The sequence below is a fragment of the Rhinichthys klamathensis genome, unplaced genomic scaffold (genome assembly GCF_029890125.1).
Source record: "Rhinichthys klamathensis goyatoka isolate OS25496 unplaced genomic scaffold, OSU_Roscu_1.1 h1tg000303l_1, whole genome shotgun sequence".
In the NCBI taxonomy this organism is placed as follows: domain Eukaryota; kingdom Metazoa; phylum Chordata; class Actinopteri; order Cypriniformes; family Leuciscidae; genus Rhinichthys; species Rhinichthys klamathensis.
In genome coordinates this window covers 2,624,365-2,638,779 of record NW_026606822.1, presented here as the reverse complement: position 1 = coordinate 2,638,779, position 14,415 = coordinate 2,624,365, and the positions used below count along the sequence as shown (strand labels likewise).

General features: G+C 37.8%; 1 protein-coding gene across 1 annotated transcript; it reads left to right on the top strand.

Moving 5' to 3' along the window:
* Positions 1-221: 221 nt before the first annotated feature.
* Positions 222-14,000, top strand: rbl1 (retinoblastoma-like 1 (p107)). Its single transcript, XM_056270465.1, has 22 exons — positions 222-497; positions 1,691-1,824; positions 2,020-2,220; positions 2,303-2,367; positions 4,555-4,683; positions 5,402-5,547; positions 7,446-7,510; positions 7,621-7,807; positions 8,227-8,393; positions 8,549-8,661; positions 8,751-8,854; positions 9,051-9,188; positions 9,877-10,041; positions 10,139-10,274; positions 10,638-10,874; positions 10,981-11,171; positions 11,282-11,458; positions 12,081-12,152; positions 12,323-12,407; positions 12,954-13,090; positions 13,186-13,347; positions 13,675-14,000. The coding sequence occupies exons 1-22, from the start codon at positions 339-341 to the stop codon at positions 13,843-13,845; spliced, it is 3,141 nt and encodes a 1,046-aa protein (XP_056126440.1). The 5' UTR covers positions 222-338; the 3' UTR covers positions 13,846-14,000.
* Positions 14,001-14,415: the final 415 nt, after the last annotated feature.

The following is a 14,415-nucleotide window of genomic DNA, read 5'->3' as shown; positions in this document are numbered from 1 at the left end:
ATTCTCATTATTACATTTCTGTACGAAGTGGTAAATAATATTACCTAAGTATGGAACAAAAGTAAAACAGCATGTATTTATATCCTTAACATTTTGTATATTATATTAGTGAACACTGTGGGGTAGTTTAAATCCTCCATGCTACCTCGCTGTCGTCTTTGTTGTTGTAATGACGCCATCTCGTCCTGTTCTCCCATTGGCTGAGAGGAGCCCGTTTTCGCGCCATTCGTATGTCTCGGCATTGTGGGATAGCATCAGGAGGTCAGCGACGCTCCGGGTAAATTCCGTTTTACCCAAACACTTTCTTTGGATATTAACGGATTTTACGGATTACAGCGATGCGGGGAGATGAAACTGATTCGGAGTCGGTTAAATCGGACGATGGCCCGATACGGAGGAATCTCGAGGCGCTTTGTCAAGAGCTCAATATGGACGAGGAGACGGCAGCCGAAGCGCTCCAGAACTTCAGCTCCATCTGGAACACGTACACGCTAGAGGTTCCACTTTAATTCACATTACCACAACAACCAAACGACAGGAACAGCTGTCATCTCGCGCTCTGCCTTCAACTCACCCTTGTTTTCATGCAGATATATAGTCCAAATAACCATTACCAGCTAGTAAAGCTTCCTTTACAGACCCTAACTAGTCTAAGAGATTGCAACAAGTAACGTTAACGTTACGGGATTCACACTGGACTGGTGCTCTCCTTGGCGTACCATAAAATATCTATTATTTGCATGGCACTTCCAAGAATACTATAGTAAATATACTAAATACCTTAGTAGTACCATGGTATTTTGCTACATGAATTTCAAAGTGACAGTGTTATCATCTGATTCCATTGGTTTACCATGGTATCACCACAGTATTTTATATATTTTTTACCATATTATGCCATGGTAATTAAAGTACTTCAAATAATATCACGGTCAATATCCAAAAATATGTCAAAGTTATGATACCATTTTCAAAACAGAAAACAACAAATAAACAAACTTGAATTAATGTTGTGCGTCAAAAATGACAAGAGGCTTCTATATGTCACATGACATAAACAAAGAAAAGATGAGGAAGTCATGTCAAGGGAATTATGGGAAAGATAAAATTTTCAACACATTTTTTAATGTTAGATATAACTGTTAGATGATCAATGGATAGTAAACTTCTCTATACATGTTTATTAGTGATGTTCATTATTCAAGCTCAACCCTGTAAAGAAATAAAATATATTTTTAACTGAACAGTTTATTTAAACTTTAGACAAAATAAAACAATTATGCATTTTTTTTTTGTATCAGATTTTATACATTATACATCATCGATAGAATCAAGTTGCTTATAATGAAGTTGCTTTAGTCCAGAAAATGTTCATCTTGAAATATTACTAACAATATAAAAGTTGTTTTTATGTGTACTTATTAAAAATAATAAAGATTTCACAGCAGAAACACACGTGTACCATGACCTGAAGGGGGACATTTTAGCATTATACTAAAAGCCATTTTACTTGCAAAAAAAAAATAAGTATCAATTAAAGGGCAAGTCATGTAGTTTGGATCATGTTGGTAATTTAGAGGCCTTAAACATTCATGTATTAAATATGATACTGATACATTAGGTTTAATGGGGTTAATTCAGCTGTACGACATATATATCTCAATTTCTGTCATGTGTTTGGTTGTCTCAGGGTGATGTCGTGCACTGGCTGGCCTGTTCTCTGTATGTTGCCTGTAGGAAGAGCTCTATCCCTACAGTGGGACGGGGTGTGATGGAGGGCAACTGCGTTTCCCTTACGAGGATCCTGCGCTCAGCCAAGCTCAGGTAAGGACCTCAAACAGGGATGAACAGATGTCTGCGGGATGGACATCTTCTGGCGTAATTTCAGTTTATATAATGTAAAAGTTTTAAAGAATAAGAAGAGAAACAATATGATCAATGTCAAGAGCATTTATTTCATGCATTCAAATAAATGTAGGTGTGTATGTTAAGATGTGAGTGTTGTGTTATGTCTTCTAGTTTGATCCAGTTCTTCAGCAAGATGAAGAAATGGTCGGACATGTCGAACCTCTCTCAGGATTTCCGTAGCCGTATAGGTCGACTAGAGCGCAATTTCGAAGTGTCGACAGTGATTTTCCGAAAATTTGAGCCAATATTTCTGGACATGTTTCAGGATCCTCAGGGCGAACCTCCTCGCCTGCCTAGAAGCCGCAAACACCGGTAAAACGGCCTGCCTTTTATCGCCTTTCTCAGCTTTCTTTTGAAAAAGACAATGGTTACAAATATATTTCTTTCTGTGTAGGCGTCTTCCATGCCACATCAGTGACGTCTTCAAGTTCTGTTGGACTCTCTTTGTGTATACAAAAGGTAAGCTGACTGAAAGAAGCCTTCCCTGTTTGTACCATAGACCATCATTACACTTGAGATAAATAATGCTATAGGCTTTATGCCGAGCGTCACGTGACCAAGCCAGAAAACAGATCACTTCGCTTCCGATTCAGGTCTTTTGTATGTGCTTCATGAAATTTTTTGCGGTTTTACTCAAGATAACTTAAAAGGAGCAAGCAAAAATGAGCATAACCAATGTCCCTCGCATGTGCAGATTGATATTTAAAAGTTGTTTAATTTTTCTTCACACTAACGTTTAGATATTTAAATAGCATAAAACACCAATAACAAAGTGAACTGAGTAGGTTAGCTGATTACCTTAAAAATCCATAGATATCGTAGTTAGTTCTTACGGCCGTTAACACTTTCTCTGACAAGCGGATGCAATGAGACCCGTTTTCCGGTTTGGTCACGTGACGCTCGGCATAAAGCCTATTAACAACATAAAATAAATCAGTTCATTATTTCACAGTAATAATGAATGCATAATTTGTGTGGTTTTAGCATCAAATAAAACCCAATGCATGAAGTCTCTTCTGCTCTGCAAGGCTGCATTTAATTGATCAAAATTACAGAATATTGTAATACATTTTCAGCATCATTACTCCAGTCTTCAGTGTCACATGATCCTTCAGAAATCATTCTAATATGCTGATTTGATGCTCAAGAAACATTTCGGTAGCACTTTATTTTAAAATCCTGTTTCGCATGAACGTACTATGTACCTATTGTCTTAATGACACTAACTGGGTAATAACTAGGTACTAACCTTGAACCTACCCCTAAACCTTACTTACCTTTCACTACTCAGTACTTTTGTGGGTAAGTACATTGTGAGTGCACGTACTGTAAAGTAAACCAATTTCTTATTATTGTCAATGTAGAATACAGTTGTGATGCTTAATATTTTTATGTAGACTGATGTACTTGCTGAATAACAGCATTCATTTCTTAAAAAAAAAAAAACAATCTTACTGACCCCATTGTATTTGAATACTTTAAAAAATATATTTAAAAATACTACGTACATATTTTGACGGATTTGGTCAAAACTTTCTTGTTGACTTATCTGAACGCTATAGTAAAGTTAAAGCTGCAGTCCGTAGCTTTTTTTAAGTTAAAAATAATCCAAAATAATTATATTAAAAAAAACTTATTCTGCCAGTGGTCAAAACTATCTGCTTGCCATAGCTAGATTCAAAACGGTTAGCTTGTAATAATGATTTTAATTCCAGTGGTACTGGTGGGTTTCCGCGGGAAATTCAAGCATGTCTTTGTGTCATTACGTCACACGCTTTTCTCGCAGCACTTTACATAATTTAACTTATGGCATCCAGAAAGATCCAAACAACAATCATCAGTGTCAACTGGAGATTCAGCAGTTATAAAACCCAAAAGACTTCGTACTTCGGATTTAAGGTGGCTAGAGAAAGAGAAAGAAACCGTCTCATGCGAACACAAGGATTTAAACATCGGCGGGGCTTTTGAAAAGTGCGTGAACTCCGTGTTTTGAAGGGGTTCAAAACGGAAGAAGAGACGGCTTTTTTCTGCTGAACAAGTAAGACATTTCAATAGTTCAATCGTGTAACAGTACGTTTTCTTAATTCACACAGTTATGGAGTTTCCTTTGTTGTGCCTTTCTCGTTTTGCTATTATGGAGAATATGAATTCTGAACTACGCAGGTAGCTGCTAACCATAAAACACATTAAATTTAACATTAGTCACGCAATGCTGATGTGATGTTGTTAACATGAACAATTTGAGAACAAAGTAGGCTATAATTTGCACGGTTGCTGTAAATCGCGTTGATTAAATCTAACGAAGCTTATCATGTTGAATGCTTTTTCCCCCTTAGTTGGTCAGAACAAAAATGGATGTTACTTACTTGTTCAGAAGACATTTTCTTATGAAAATTCTTATGTTGGTCAAACTTTCAAAAAGTGAATCTGTGATTCTGTATGACAGTATCCACACAGCGCGGTGACTGACAGCAGCACTCGCCTCAAAGCACTGTGTTCATCCGCGCTGTTTCATGCCGATTTACAACCCACGTAAAGATAATAATTCCGCGAATCACTGCAGTTACAGATTTCGAACAGAGAGATGGCGACAGAGGAAAAGCTACGGACTGCAGCTTTAATGACATGATTTGTACTTTATTCCAGGTAATTTCCGCATGATTGGAGATGACCTGGTAAACTCCTATCACCTCCTGCTCTGCTGTCTGGACCTGGTGTTTTGCAACGCTCTCATGTGCTCCAACAGGAAAGATCTCATCAATCAACACTTCAGAGGTAAAGTTCCCTTCACCTTTGCTGTGAGAGAATTTGTTTTCATTGATTGATTGTTGATTTTCATTATCCTTGAAAAGGCAGACAGAGATACATGTGAGGCCATTGCTTGCATCAGAGGAGTTACTAGCCAAAGTAGTGCCTTAGTTTTGAGATATTTTTGATTATTTATAAAGTTAATGTGCTGTTGACTGTATAGGTGAAGTTTTAGTGCATTTAAAACAGTACAACTTATTATAACTCCTAATGAATTGTTCCAAGCTCTGTTTTCTCTCCTGTATTACGTGTTGAAGTAGGAAGTTGTGGCAAGCAACAGAACATATCAAGCGCTTGTCCCCAATAGCTTTTCGTTTATGTGACTAATAATGCACTTGACAGTTTCAGTCCACCTTATTTAGTCAACTTTGAGTACACTAGCATACATATGGCAAAATTTAGGACTAAACCATTAGCTAAAAACTTTATTTCAGGTGATTTTTAAAAGATTAATTTATTATCAGATTTTCAGGAGTTTGTGTTTCTATCATGCATAATTTGCATTGTATTGATTTCTAACTGGCATACTAGTGGTTTAAAAGCTTTTACAACAATCCTGAATCACCAATCATAGTACTGTATTGTTTTTATCAGATTCAATTACAGACTCTTGTAGGTTGTTTTGTATCTGTGACAAATAAACATGTAAATGCTTCGTTGAGAGTCTGTTGCTCACTTTGTGTAGGACTGCCAAAGGACACTGAAAACTTGGAGGAGATGCCCTGTGTCATTGACAAGTTGTGTGAACTGCATGATGGTTTGGTGGTGGAGGCCAAAGGCATAAAGGAGCACTACTTCAAACCCTACATAAAGACACTGTTTGAGAAAAAGGTGAGGAATATACACACTTTTACAACCAATCTACACTGCTAGAACAACACAATTGCTGGTTTACAGTAGGGCTGGTCCGAATACTTCGAATAGCTTCGAAGCTTCGGTAGTAATGAACATCGAATATTCGAAGCTTCGGAATCTCTATATATCTGTCTGTCCATTTGCATTTTGATTATTTCGAGAACCGTTCATCCAAACGACTTCACGGGGAGTGCAGTGTCGTATTTGGTGCAATATAGATATAGACAGGCGAGACGCGACACGTTCAGAATTAATAAACTTTTAATAAACTACAGAACAGTGCAAGCGGGAAGCGTGCGCGCCTCACGCGAGCAGAGCTTATATGCTCCGAGAACGGACACTGCTAGTGATATAAAACACACACAGGTCTGTTAACTTAAGCAATATTTTTAATAAGGTATTCTAATATCTTTCTCACTAACAAATTAATGCCCACGTAGCGTAGATTTAAATAAAGAAGCGGCGCGCCTCACGCGAGCAGGGCTTACATGCTCCGAGAACAGAAACTGCACGCACTATATAAAACACAAACAGGTCTGTTAACTTAAGCAATATTTTTAATAAGTCTTCTAATATTTGTCTCACTAACAAATTACTGAAAAAGTAGGGTAGATTTAAATAAAGAAGCGGCGCGCCTCACGCGATATGTTCCGAGAATGGACACTGCATATAAACACACACACACATGAGGTCTTTTAACTTAAGCAATATTTTTAATAAGGTATAGTCTTATAATATTCTCACTGACAAAGTCGGGTAGATTTAAATAAATAAAAACGAAATTTAAATAAATAAAAACGAAATTTAAATAAAGACAAATGAAAAATAAATGAACGAACTGTAATAGCCTAAATAAAGAACACGGTAGCAATAACAATTTCAATAACAACATCACAAATTTCTATTAATATTTTGCAGTAGATTAATTTAGATTGATAATAACAGGTAAAAAGGATAATACATTTTGTTTCTATTATTCTATTTTCCACAATGTCAAAGCAACGCAGCTTAACCCAAAACACAAGCTCAGGCATGCACTTCTGCCCATACAAACTCCGCTGTTCTGCGCTCTAGCCAGAGAATACTCCCGTTGCAGGAACACTTTTAGTAGTCCAAGAAGAAGCAAATATATTTATTAAGTAGCTATAACGAAGTTATATGTTAAGTATTATATTTCACCAGATTTTATAGTGTTAACTGTAAAACATATTCAAGCGCGAATGAGAACCGTTTCGAGGGGGTCGCCAGGTGTGCAAAAAACACACACAGGGTTTCCACGGGGTCTTAAAAAGTCTAAAAAAGTCTAAAATTTCAAATTCACAATTTAAGGCCTTAAAAAGTTTTAAATTTGCTGAAGTATTGTGTTCTAGGTCTTAAATAATTTTAAACAGGTCTTAATTTTCCTACGTCCTCCCGCAGCGCTTTGGAATGTTTTTTATTTTTTTTATTGCGTGGTGTTATAGTTCCTTATTTCGCTAGTCCAAATATAATTCACTTTAATTACGACTACAAAATAGACCACAATGCAACAGCCAATCAGCTTTGTGCATCCATCTAAGCTGTCTTCAGTACTGTTCAGTTTGAATAAATTAATTTACTTTGCAAGTAATTTTGAGACTCTGCGTTTCCTTTGTACGTTTTTTTTATGTCGTGATATAGGTCTTAAATTTAATTCATAATGGTCTTAAAAAGTCTTAAATTTGACTTTGTGAAACCTGCAGAAACCCTGACACACAAAAAACGAATATTCGAATGTCACATTTTCAAATCGAATACCAACCCACCGAACGAATATTCGAATATTTGGGTCCAGCCCTAGTTTACAGCTTGGTCATGCTTCCCACATTCTCAAATTATTCCTTTATTTTTCTCAGATATTAAAAGGTGATGCTGACACTCTGACTGAATTACTGGACACCCCACATTTCCAAGACAACAAGTAAGCATATCCCATGAAATTTATTTAAACACAAAATGCATATAAACACACATCAAATTGAATGCCTTTTTCCAGTATGCACCTGTATATGAATGTTTTTGTCTTTTCAGTAAAGCCATAAATCGTGAGTATGAGGAATATGTTTTGACTGTGGGGGATTTTGACGAGCGAGTGTTTTTGGGGGCCGATGCAGATGAGGAGATCGGCACACCTCGCAAATCCACCGCTGATCCTCCTTCAGGTCAACTATCCGCCCGCATGCAGGTGGAGAACAACCTTCAGCAGCACTTTGAAAAGGTACTGAAGCTTTCTGTTACCGTTGCTACATTAGAGTAACATTTAACATCCTGATCGTCAAACTTAGTGTACATATTTAGTATTTCATATAGAGGGATGTTTAATCTAAGTTTGGGGTCGGTGAGATTTTTAAAAAGGCTCTCACCAAGGCTGGCTTTATTTGATAAAAATACAGTTCTACAGTATATATTGTAGAATGTAATTTATTCCTGTGATGCAAAGCTGTTTTTTTAGCATCATTACCCCAGTCTTCGGTACCACATGATCCTTCAGAAATCATTCTAAAAAGCTGATTTGGTGCACATTAAGAAGCATTTCTTATTATTATCCATATTATATCCTTTAAAAAAACTTTTTGACCCCAAGCTTTTGAATGGTGGTGTATGTCCTTTGACCTATCCTGCTGTGTTTTTGTGTAGACACGATCCCTTGCTCCCTCTACACCTCTAACGGGTCGACGGTATTTGAAGGAGAAAGAGGTGCTGGTCACCCCCGTTTCCTCAGCCACTCAAAGTGTGAGCCGTCTGCAGAGCATGGTGTCCGGCCTACGAAACGCACCAAGTGATGCTCTGGTCCAAATATTTAAGCAAGTATCAAAGCCAAAACCAAACCATGCACAAATAGTTTGATTTTTGAAATTACACATCCATCTGGGCATGTATAAGCCATCATGATGACCCTCAGGCTTCAGTCTGTTTTCTTATAGAGATTTTGTGCTTTATTTTCACCATGATTTTATAGTTCTTGCTCTCGAAATCCCACTGAATCCATTCTGAACCGAGTGAAGACCATGGGAGAGATATTTAAACAGGCCTACACCAAACCCACAGATGACCTGCCAGGAGCACATATGGGTCAGACATGCTGCACATCTAAAAAAGTGAACTGTTATGAAAAGCCTCACATTTTATCATGTAACTGAGTGCAGGTTTTTGCGTGTTAGATTTTGCAGAGAATCGTCTGAAGCTGGCAGAGATCTTGTACTTCAAGATCCTGGAGAATATCATGACTCTGGAGATGAAGAGATTACAGGGCAAAGATATGGCGGTAAGTCTCCATGCCTGCTAAATAATATAAATATGCTAGTTAATATTAACTCTTCACTTCACTGTTTATATCACCAAACAGTAAGAGGAAAACAGATTTTTCCAAGTATTATTTCAATGTTCTATATCTACAGCTCTCACTGTCTGCTTTTGTGTGAGATTGTCACCTCTTCCTCTCTCTTCCTGATCTCTATCAGGTCCTGTTAGAGCAGGAGGTGCTCCATTGCTCTCTGTTGGCGTGCTGTCTGGAGGTGGTGCTGTTTGCGTACAGCTCTCAAAGAACCTTCCCATGGATACTGGAAATCTTACAGATCCCACCTTTCTACTTTTACAAGGTACTGAACGGTGTCAGCTAGGATCCTAGTTGATCCGTGGCCCCATGATTCGGCACGCATGTGATTCGCGTATTAATTGCAAAGTTCAACCATCATGGAGTAAAAGTTTATCATTTGCACATGTTTTGTCTTGCCAGTTTACACATTCAAGTAATTTAAAACCATTCCAGTGCAAGAATAGGCGAAAGAGAACTTAATTACTCAATACTCGTGCACTGTTATCTGTGCACACACAGTGAGGCCCGTTTCAGATAGCGCACGAACACCAAATTGATTTCTCTTTCGCATGTCCTTGCGCTTGAACAGACACATACACACAAAATTATGTCAAAATACTGTTAATTCTTCAGTGAACGTAAACAGCTGAGAAAGAAATCTGATGTGTATCATATTGGATCCGTGCATTAGGTCTTAAAGTGACAGCAGCCTATAAATACCTGCTGTCCGTGACTCAAAAACTATAATATGATCTGAACCATGAGTTTTGTGATCCGATGAACCACTAGTGTCAGCTCATATTATCTGCTTGCAGAGACATGCTTCAGGGTGTGGTTTTTATCCTTGTTAGAGTTTTTAGTGTACTATTGCATCACATTGCAGTGTAGATATGGATGTGTCTCAACAAACTTTTAAGTGCTTTTAAAGGAAACTGAAACGCAAAGTAAATTTTCATGATGTGTTTGTGTAGGTGATTGAGGTGTTCATCCGCTCTGAGGAGGGGTTGTCCCGAGACATGGTGAAGCATTTGAACAGTATCGAGGAGCAGGTGCTGGAAAGCAAAGCCTGGACTAGAGACTCGGCCCTGTGGAACGCGCTTAACAAATCTAACAATAAAATCCCTACTGTGGAAGAGGTATACACACACTTTGTTGGGAGAACAGATTGTATAAGCGTCATGGGGGTCATTTAAATAACAGATATTACCTATTTTGTGTACGTGTGTTTCTTAGGTAAATTTTTCCAATAGTTTTGACACGGGCAACAATGCAGGCGGTCCCACTCACCTGCCGTTGGTAGCGCTATCCCCCATCATCCACCCTCGCATCAGGGAGGTCCGCACAGGCCTGGGCTCCAGCGCACGCAAAGGTACTATACGTCTCAAAATGAGGCTGTCCTATATGATGCTTGGCTTTAAGACCCTATGAAGGTTTATAATTAAAGGGGAGGGATATTCTAGAGAGCATTAGATAGGACAAAAAAACTTGATTATGAACATATTATGTCCATTTACCATTTTAAAATGCATGTTATATTAATGTGTACTTTTTTGTATTTATTCTATATTTATTATTTTTAATTTATTAATTTAAATTGTTTTCCCCTAAGCATACACGACCTCAAAACTAACCGACTTAAAACCACAAAAAAGCTCGATTGGCTCTAATGCTTTCTTTGAATATTGAATCAGATGTACTCATTTGAATAATACTTTTGTCCTTTCTCTCTTAGACATCCCTCAATCTCCCCTCTCTCTCCACGATCGCTACAGCTCTCCAGCGGCTGGCAGCGCTAAGAGGCGCTTGTTTGGTGACGACGCTCCACCACAGTCCCCAGTGAAAAGAATCTCAGTCACTCCCATCAAAATCATCCCCAACTCCATGGAAAACAACCAGAACACCACCACCACAACGACTGTCCTCTCCATGGCAACCATAAACGGCCAGCAGCTCACTATTCCACTGCCGAGTACCACTCTTATTCTTTTTCAACCTCTTATAGCAAGCAAAACATTTCCCAAAAAGATGTTTGTTTGATTTTTGTTGTTGATGAGCTGGTGTTTCGTATCCTTTAGTGATGAAAAACGAGATGGGCGGCATCACAGTCATCCAACTTCAGGCCAATGAGATGAACCCTCTCACGGGCCATGTCTTACTGACCTCCTCCCCCAGCCGAACCGTAGCTCCACTCGCCAGCTCCGACACACAGCCTCTGGCAACCAGCAAACCCCGCCGCACTGGATCCCTCGCGCTATTCTTCAGGAAGGTGAGGAAGAGTGTTCTTTGCTGACTTCTGACTTGTGTTTTTTGGACATCTGGTATTGAATGAAGATCTTTGTTAGCTGAAGTTTATAATTCTGTTGCTCGTTCTTTCAGGTGTATCATTTAGCCAGCGTGCGTCTGCGAGACCTGTGTCTGAAGCTGGATATCTCCTCAGAGCTGCGAGGGAAGATCTGGACGTGTTTCGAGCATTCTCTGCTGCACTGCACTGACCTGATGAAGGACAGACACCTGGACCAGCTGCTGCTCTGTGCCATCTACATTATATCCAAGGTACATCTTTTAGATGCAGAACTAGAAATGTCTTTTATGCCGACCATGGGTGCAATTACTTGATCAAAAATACAGTATAAACTGTAATGTTGTGAAATATTATTACAATTTTAATTTTACAAGTTTAAAATAACGGCTTTCTATTTTAATATATTTGAAAATGTAATTTATTCCTGTGATGCAAAGCTGAATTTTCAGCAACATTACTCCAGTCTTCAGTGTCACATGATCCTTCAGAAATCATTCTAATATGCTGATTTGCTGCTCAAGAAACATTTATCATTATCAATGTTGAAAACAGTTGTGCAGTTTTTGTGGAAACTGATCTTTTTTTTTTTTTCAGGATTTTTTTATGAATGGAAACTTCAAAAGAACAACATTCATTTGAAATATAAATATTTTGTAACTGTAACATTTTATCAGATAAATGCATCTTTTCTGAATAAATGTTTTAAGTTCTTTAAAAAAGTATTTAAAAAATCTTGACCCCAAACTTTTGAACATATATATATATATATATATATATATATTACTGAAGAATTCTCTAATCATCAGATGGAAATATAATATAATTTATTTTCATTTTAAATTTTCTTTTTTTATTCACTTCCTTCTTCTGCAGATAACAAAAGAAGAGCACACTTTTCAGGACATTATGAAATGCTACCGAACCCAACCTCAGGCCCACAGTCACGTGAGTATCAACAGTCTTGGTCTTTCCAAACCTGCGATGTGGAATTGCACATAAATATTATTGATCAAGGGACAAGATGGCTGCGTGCCCCAGCTTCCTAATGTCAAAAAGCTTGGACTTTGAGCTGTGATGAGGGCACATATGAGGCATCCACAACATCCTGTTTGTAGGTGTACCGCAGTGTTTTACTGAAGAGGCGTCCCAGAGAGCAGCAGGCAGATGAGAACATGGAAGTGGATCCACCAGCAGACCAGTGTAAGAATGATGTAGACAAAGTCCCAGATGTCTCTTTGGCTTTTTAAAGCACAATATTACACTAATGTTCAAAAGTAGTGTAAGAAATGAATACATTTATTCAGCAAAGACATTAAATTGTTTAAAAGTGACTGTAAATACATTTATAATGTTACCGAATATTTCCATTTCAAATAAATGTTTTTTTTTTATTATTCATCAAAGAATCCTGAAAAAATTTTATCATGTTTTTGATAATAAACATTAGTAATAATCAGAAATGTTTTTTGAGCATCAAATCAGCATATTAGAATGATTTCTGAAGAATCATGTGACACTGAAGACTGGAGTAATGCTGAAAATTCAGCTTTGATCACAGGAATAAATTACATTTAAAAATGTATTAAATACAAAACCTGTATTTTAAATTGTAATATTTCACATTCTCACAGTTTTTACTATATATTAATCAAATAAATGCCTTCTTTCAAAAACAAAAAAATGTTTCTGACCCCAAACCTTTGAATGGTTGTGTATATATAATGTTTTTATTTATGTTTATGTTAGCAGCCAATGAGAGGATGGAACAGGCTGACAGCGAATCAGAGGATAGAGGAGACCTCATCCAGTTCTATAACTCTGTTTATGTGTTAAAGATGAAATCATTCGCTCTCAAATATGCACATTCCACGCTTGATAACAAGGTTGGTGAATTGTTTTGCTTCATTTGAAAATCATGTCTTAAAATAATATTTTAGACAGTTTGGAAACAAGCATTTCACTCTTTCTCTCTATAAAGATGGAGGCTCCTCCATTATCTCCATTCCCATCGGTTCGGGCTCAGCCTCTCTCTCCTCGCCGTGTGTCTCAGAGACACTCCATCTTTGTCTCTCCTCATAAAAACGGCTCGAGTCTCACCCCCAGTGCCTACACGTACAAGTTCACTGGCAGCCCATCAAAGGTTAGTCACAACGCACATCAACAGCAATAATTCCCTTAAAGGGATATTTCATGAACAAATTCCAAACCTGTATGCCTTTCTTTCTTCTGTCGATCACAAGGAAGATAATTCGAGAAATGTCCGTAGAATGAAATACAATGCAACTGGGTACTATTATTATAGTCTCTATAACTGATTATTTCAGTTGAAAATCAGTTCATTTAGTTTCATCACTATTCTTTTTTTTTATTTGTAAACTCCTAATGACCTCCATAATATAGATATAGATAGATTGAGGTTTTTCAGTTATGGCTGTGGTTAAAGCCTCTACTTTCTCTTTCTCTTCAGGAGCTGAGTGACATAAACCAGATGATCCGTCAGGGTGGGGTGAGCAAGAAGCGGGCGTTCACTATGGATGGCGACGAGACCGAGTCTCCATCTAAATGCCTCCGGCAGGAGAACGACGACGTGCTGCTCAAACGCCTGCAGGATGTGGTCAGTGAGAGAGCGAGTCTCTGACCTGTGGGACGCCCAGTCTCATTACAGACCCAAAAAAAGCCAAAAACTCTTCCTATGTGCTGCTCAACGACTCCAGGATGTAGAGAGAGATGCGACAACAATCAGTCTCTTATCAGTTTAGAATCGAGCGCATTAATTATGTCACAGAACAACAACACAGCTCATGTGTCTTGACTGATTTTTGATCAACCCCATGTGGGGTTTACTACACCATGTTTTCTGAAGATCAGGGAGATCAGTACAAACTTAAATGATTTGTATTGAATCTAAGAAACATTTATCACGTTTTTTCACGATTCGCATCATCCTTTCATTATGAATTGTTTCTTTATTACAGAGATATTCTGTAGCTGTTGCTTTCTCAATCAAGTCATGTGACCATCGTTTTTTGCAGTTGATGAGTCGGTCTCAAGTATGTAAAGAATCTCCCAGTCGTTTATATCCCCTCACGTTCTGTAGCAATATGAAAGGAAAATTGTATCACATTGGAATAATTTGATTATATTAGCGATTTATTTTTTTTAAATTCAAATTATATACTGGCACAATGTACAGGGCAATTTAACCCCG

Bases quoted from the DNA above. Each gene is read 5' to 3' on its own strand.
- rbl1 (XM_056270465.1), top strand. From the start codon at position 339: ATGCGGGGAGATGAAACTGATTCGGAGTCGGTTAAATCGGACGATGGC. The intron at 8,662-8,750 runs GTCAGACATGCT...TTTGCGTGTTAG, and splicing joins CCTGCCAGGAGCACATATGG to ATTTTGCAGAGAATCGTCTG. The intron at 11,172-11,281 runs GTGAGGAAGAGT...TCGTTCTTTCAG, and splicing joins TCGCGCTATTCTTCAGGAAG to GTGTATCATTTAGCCAGCGT.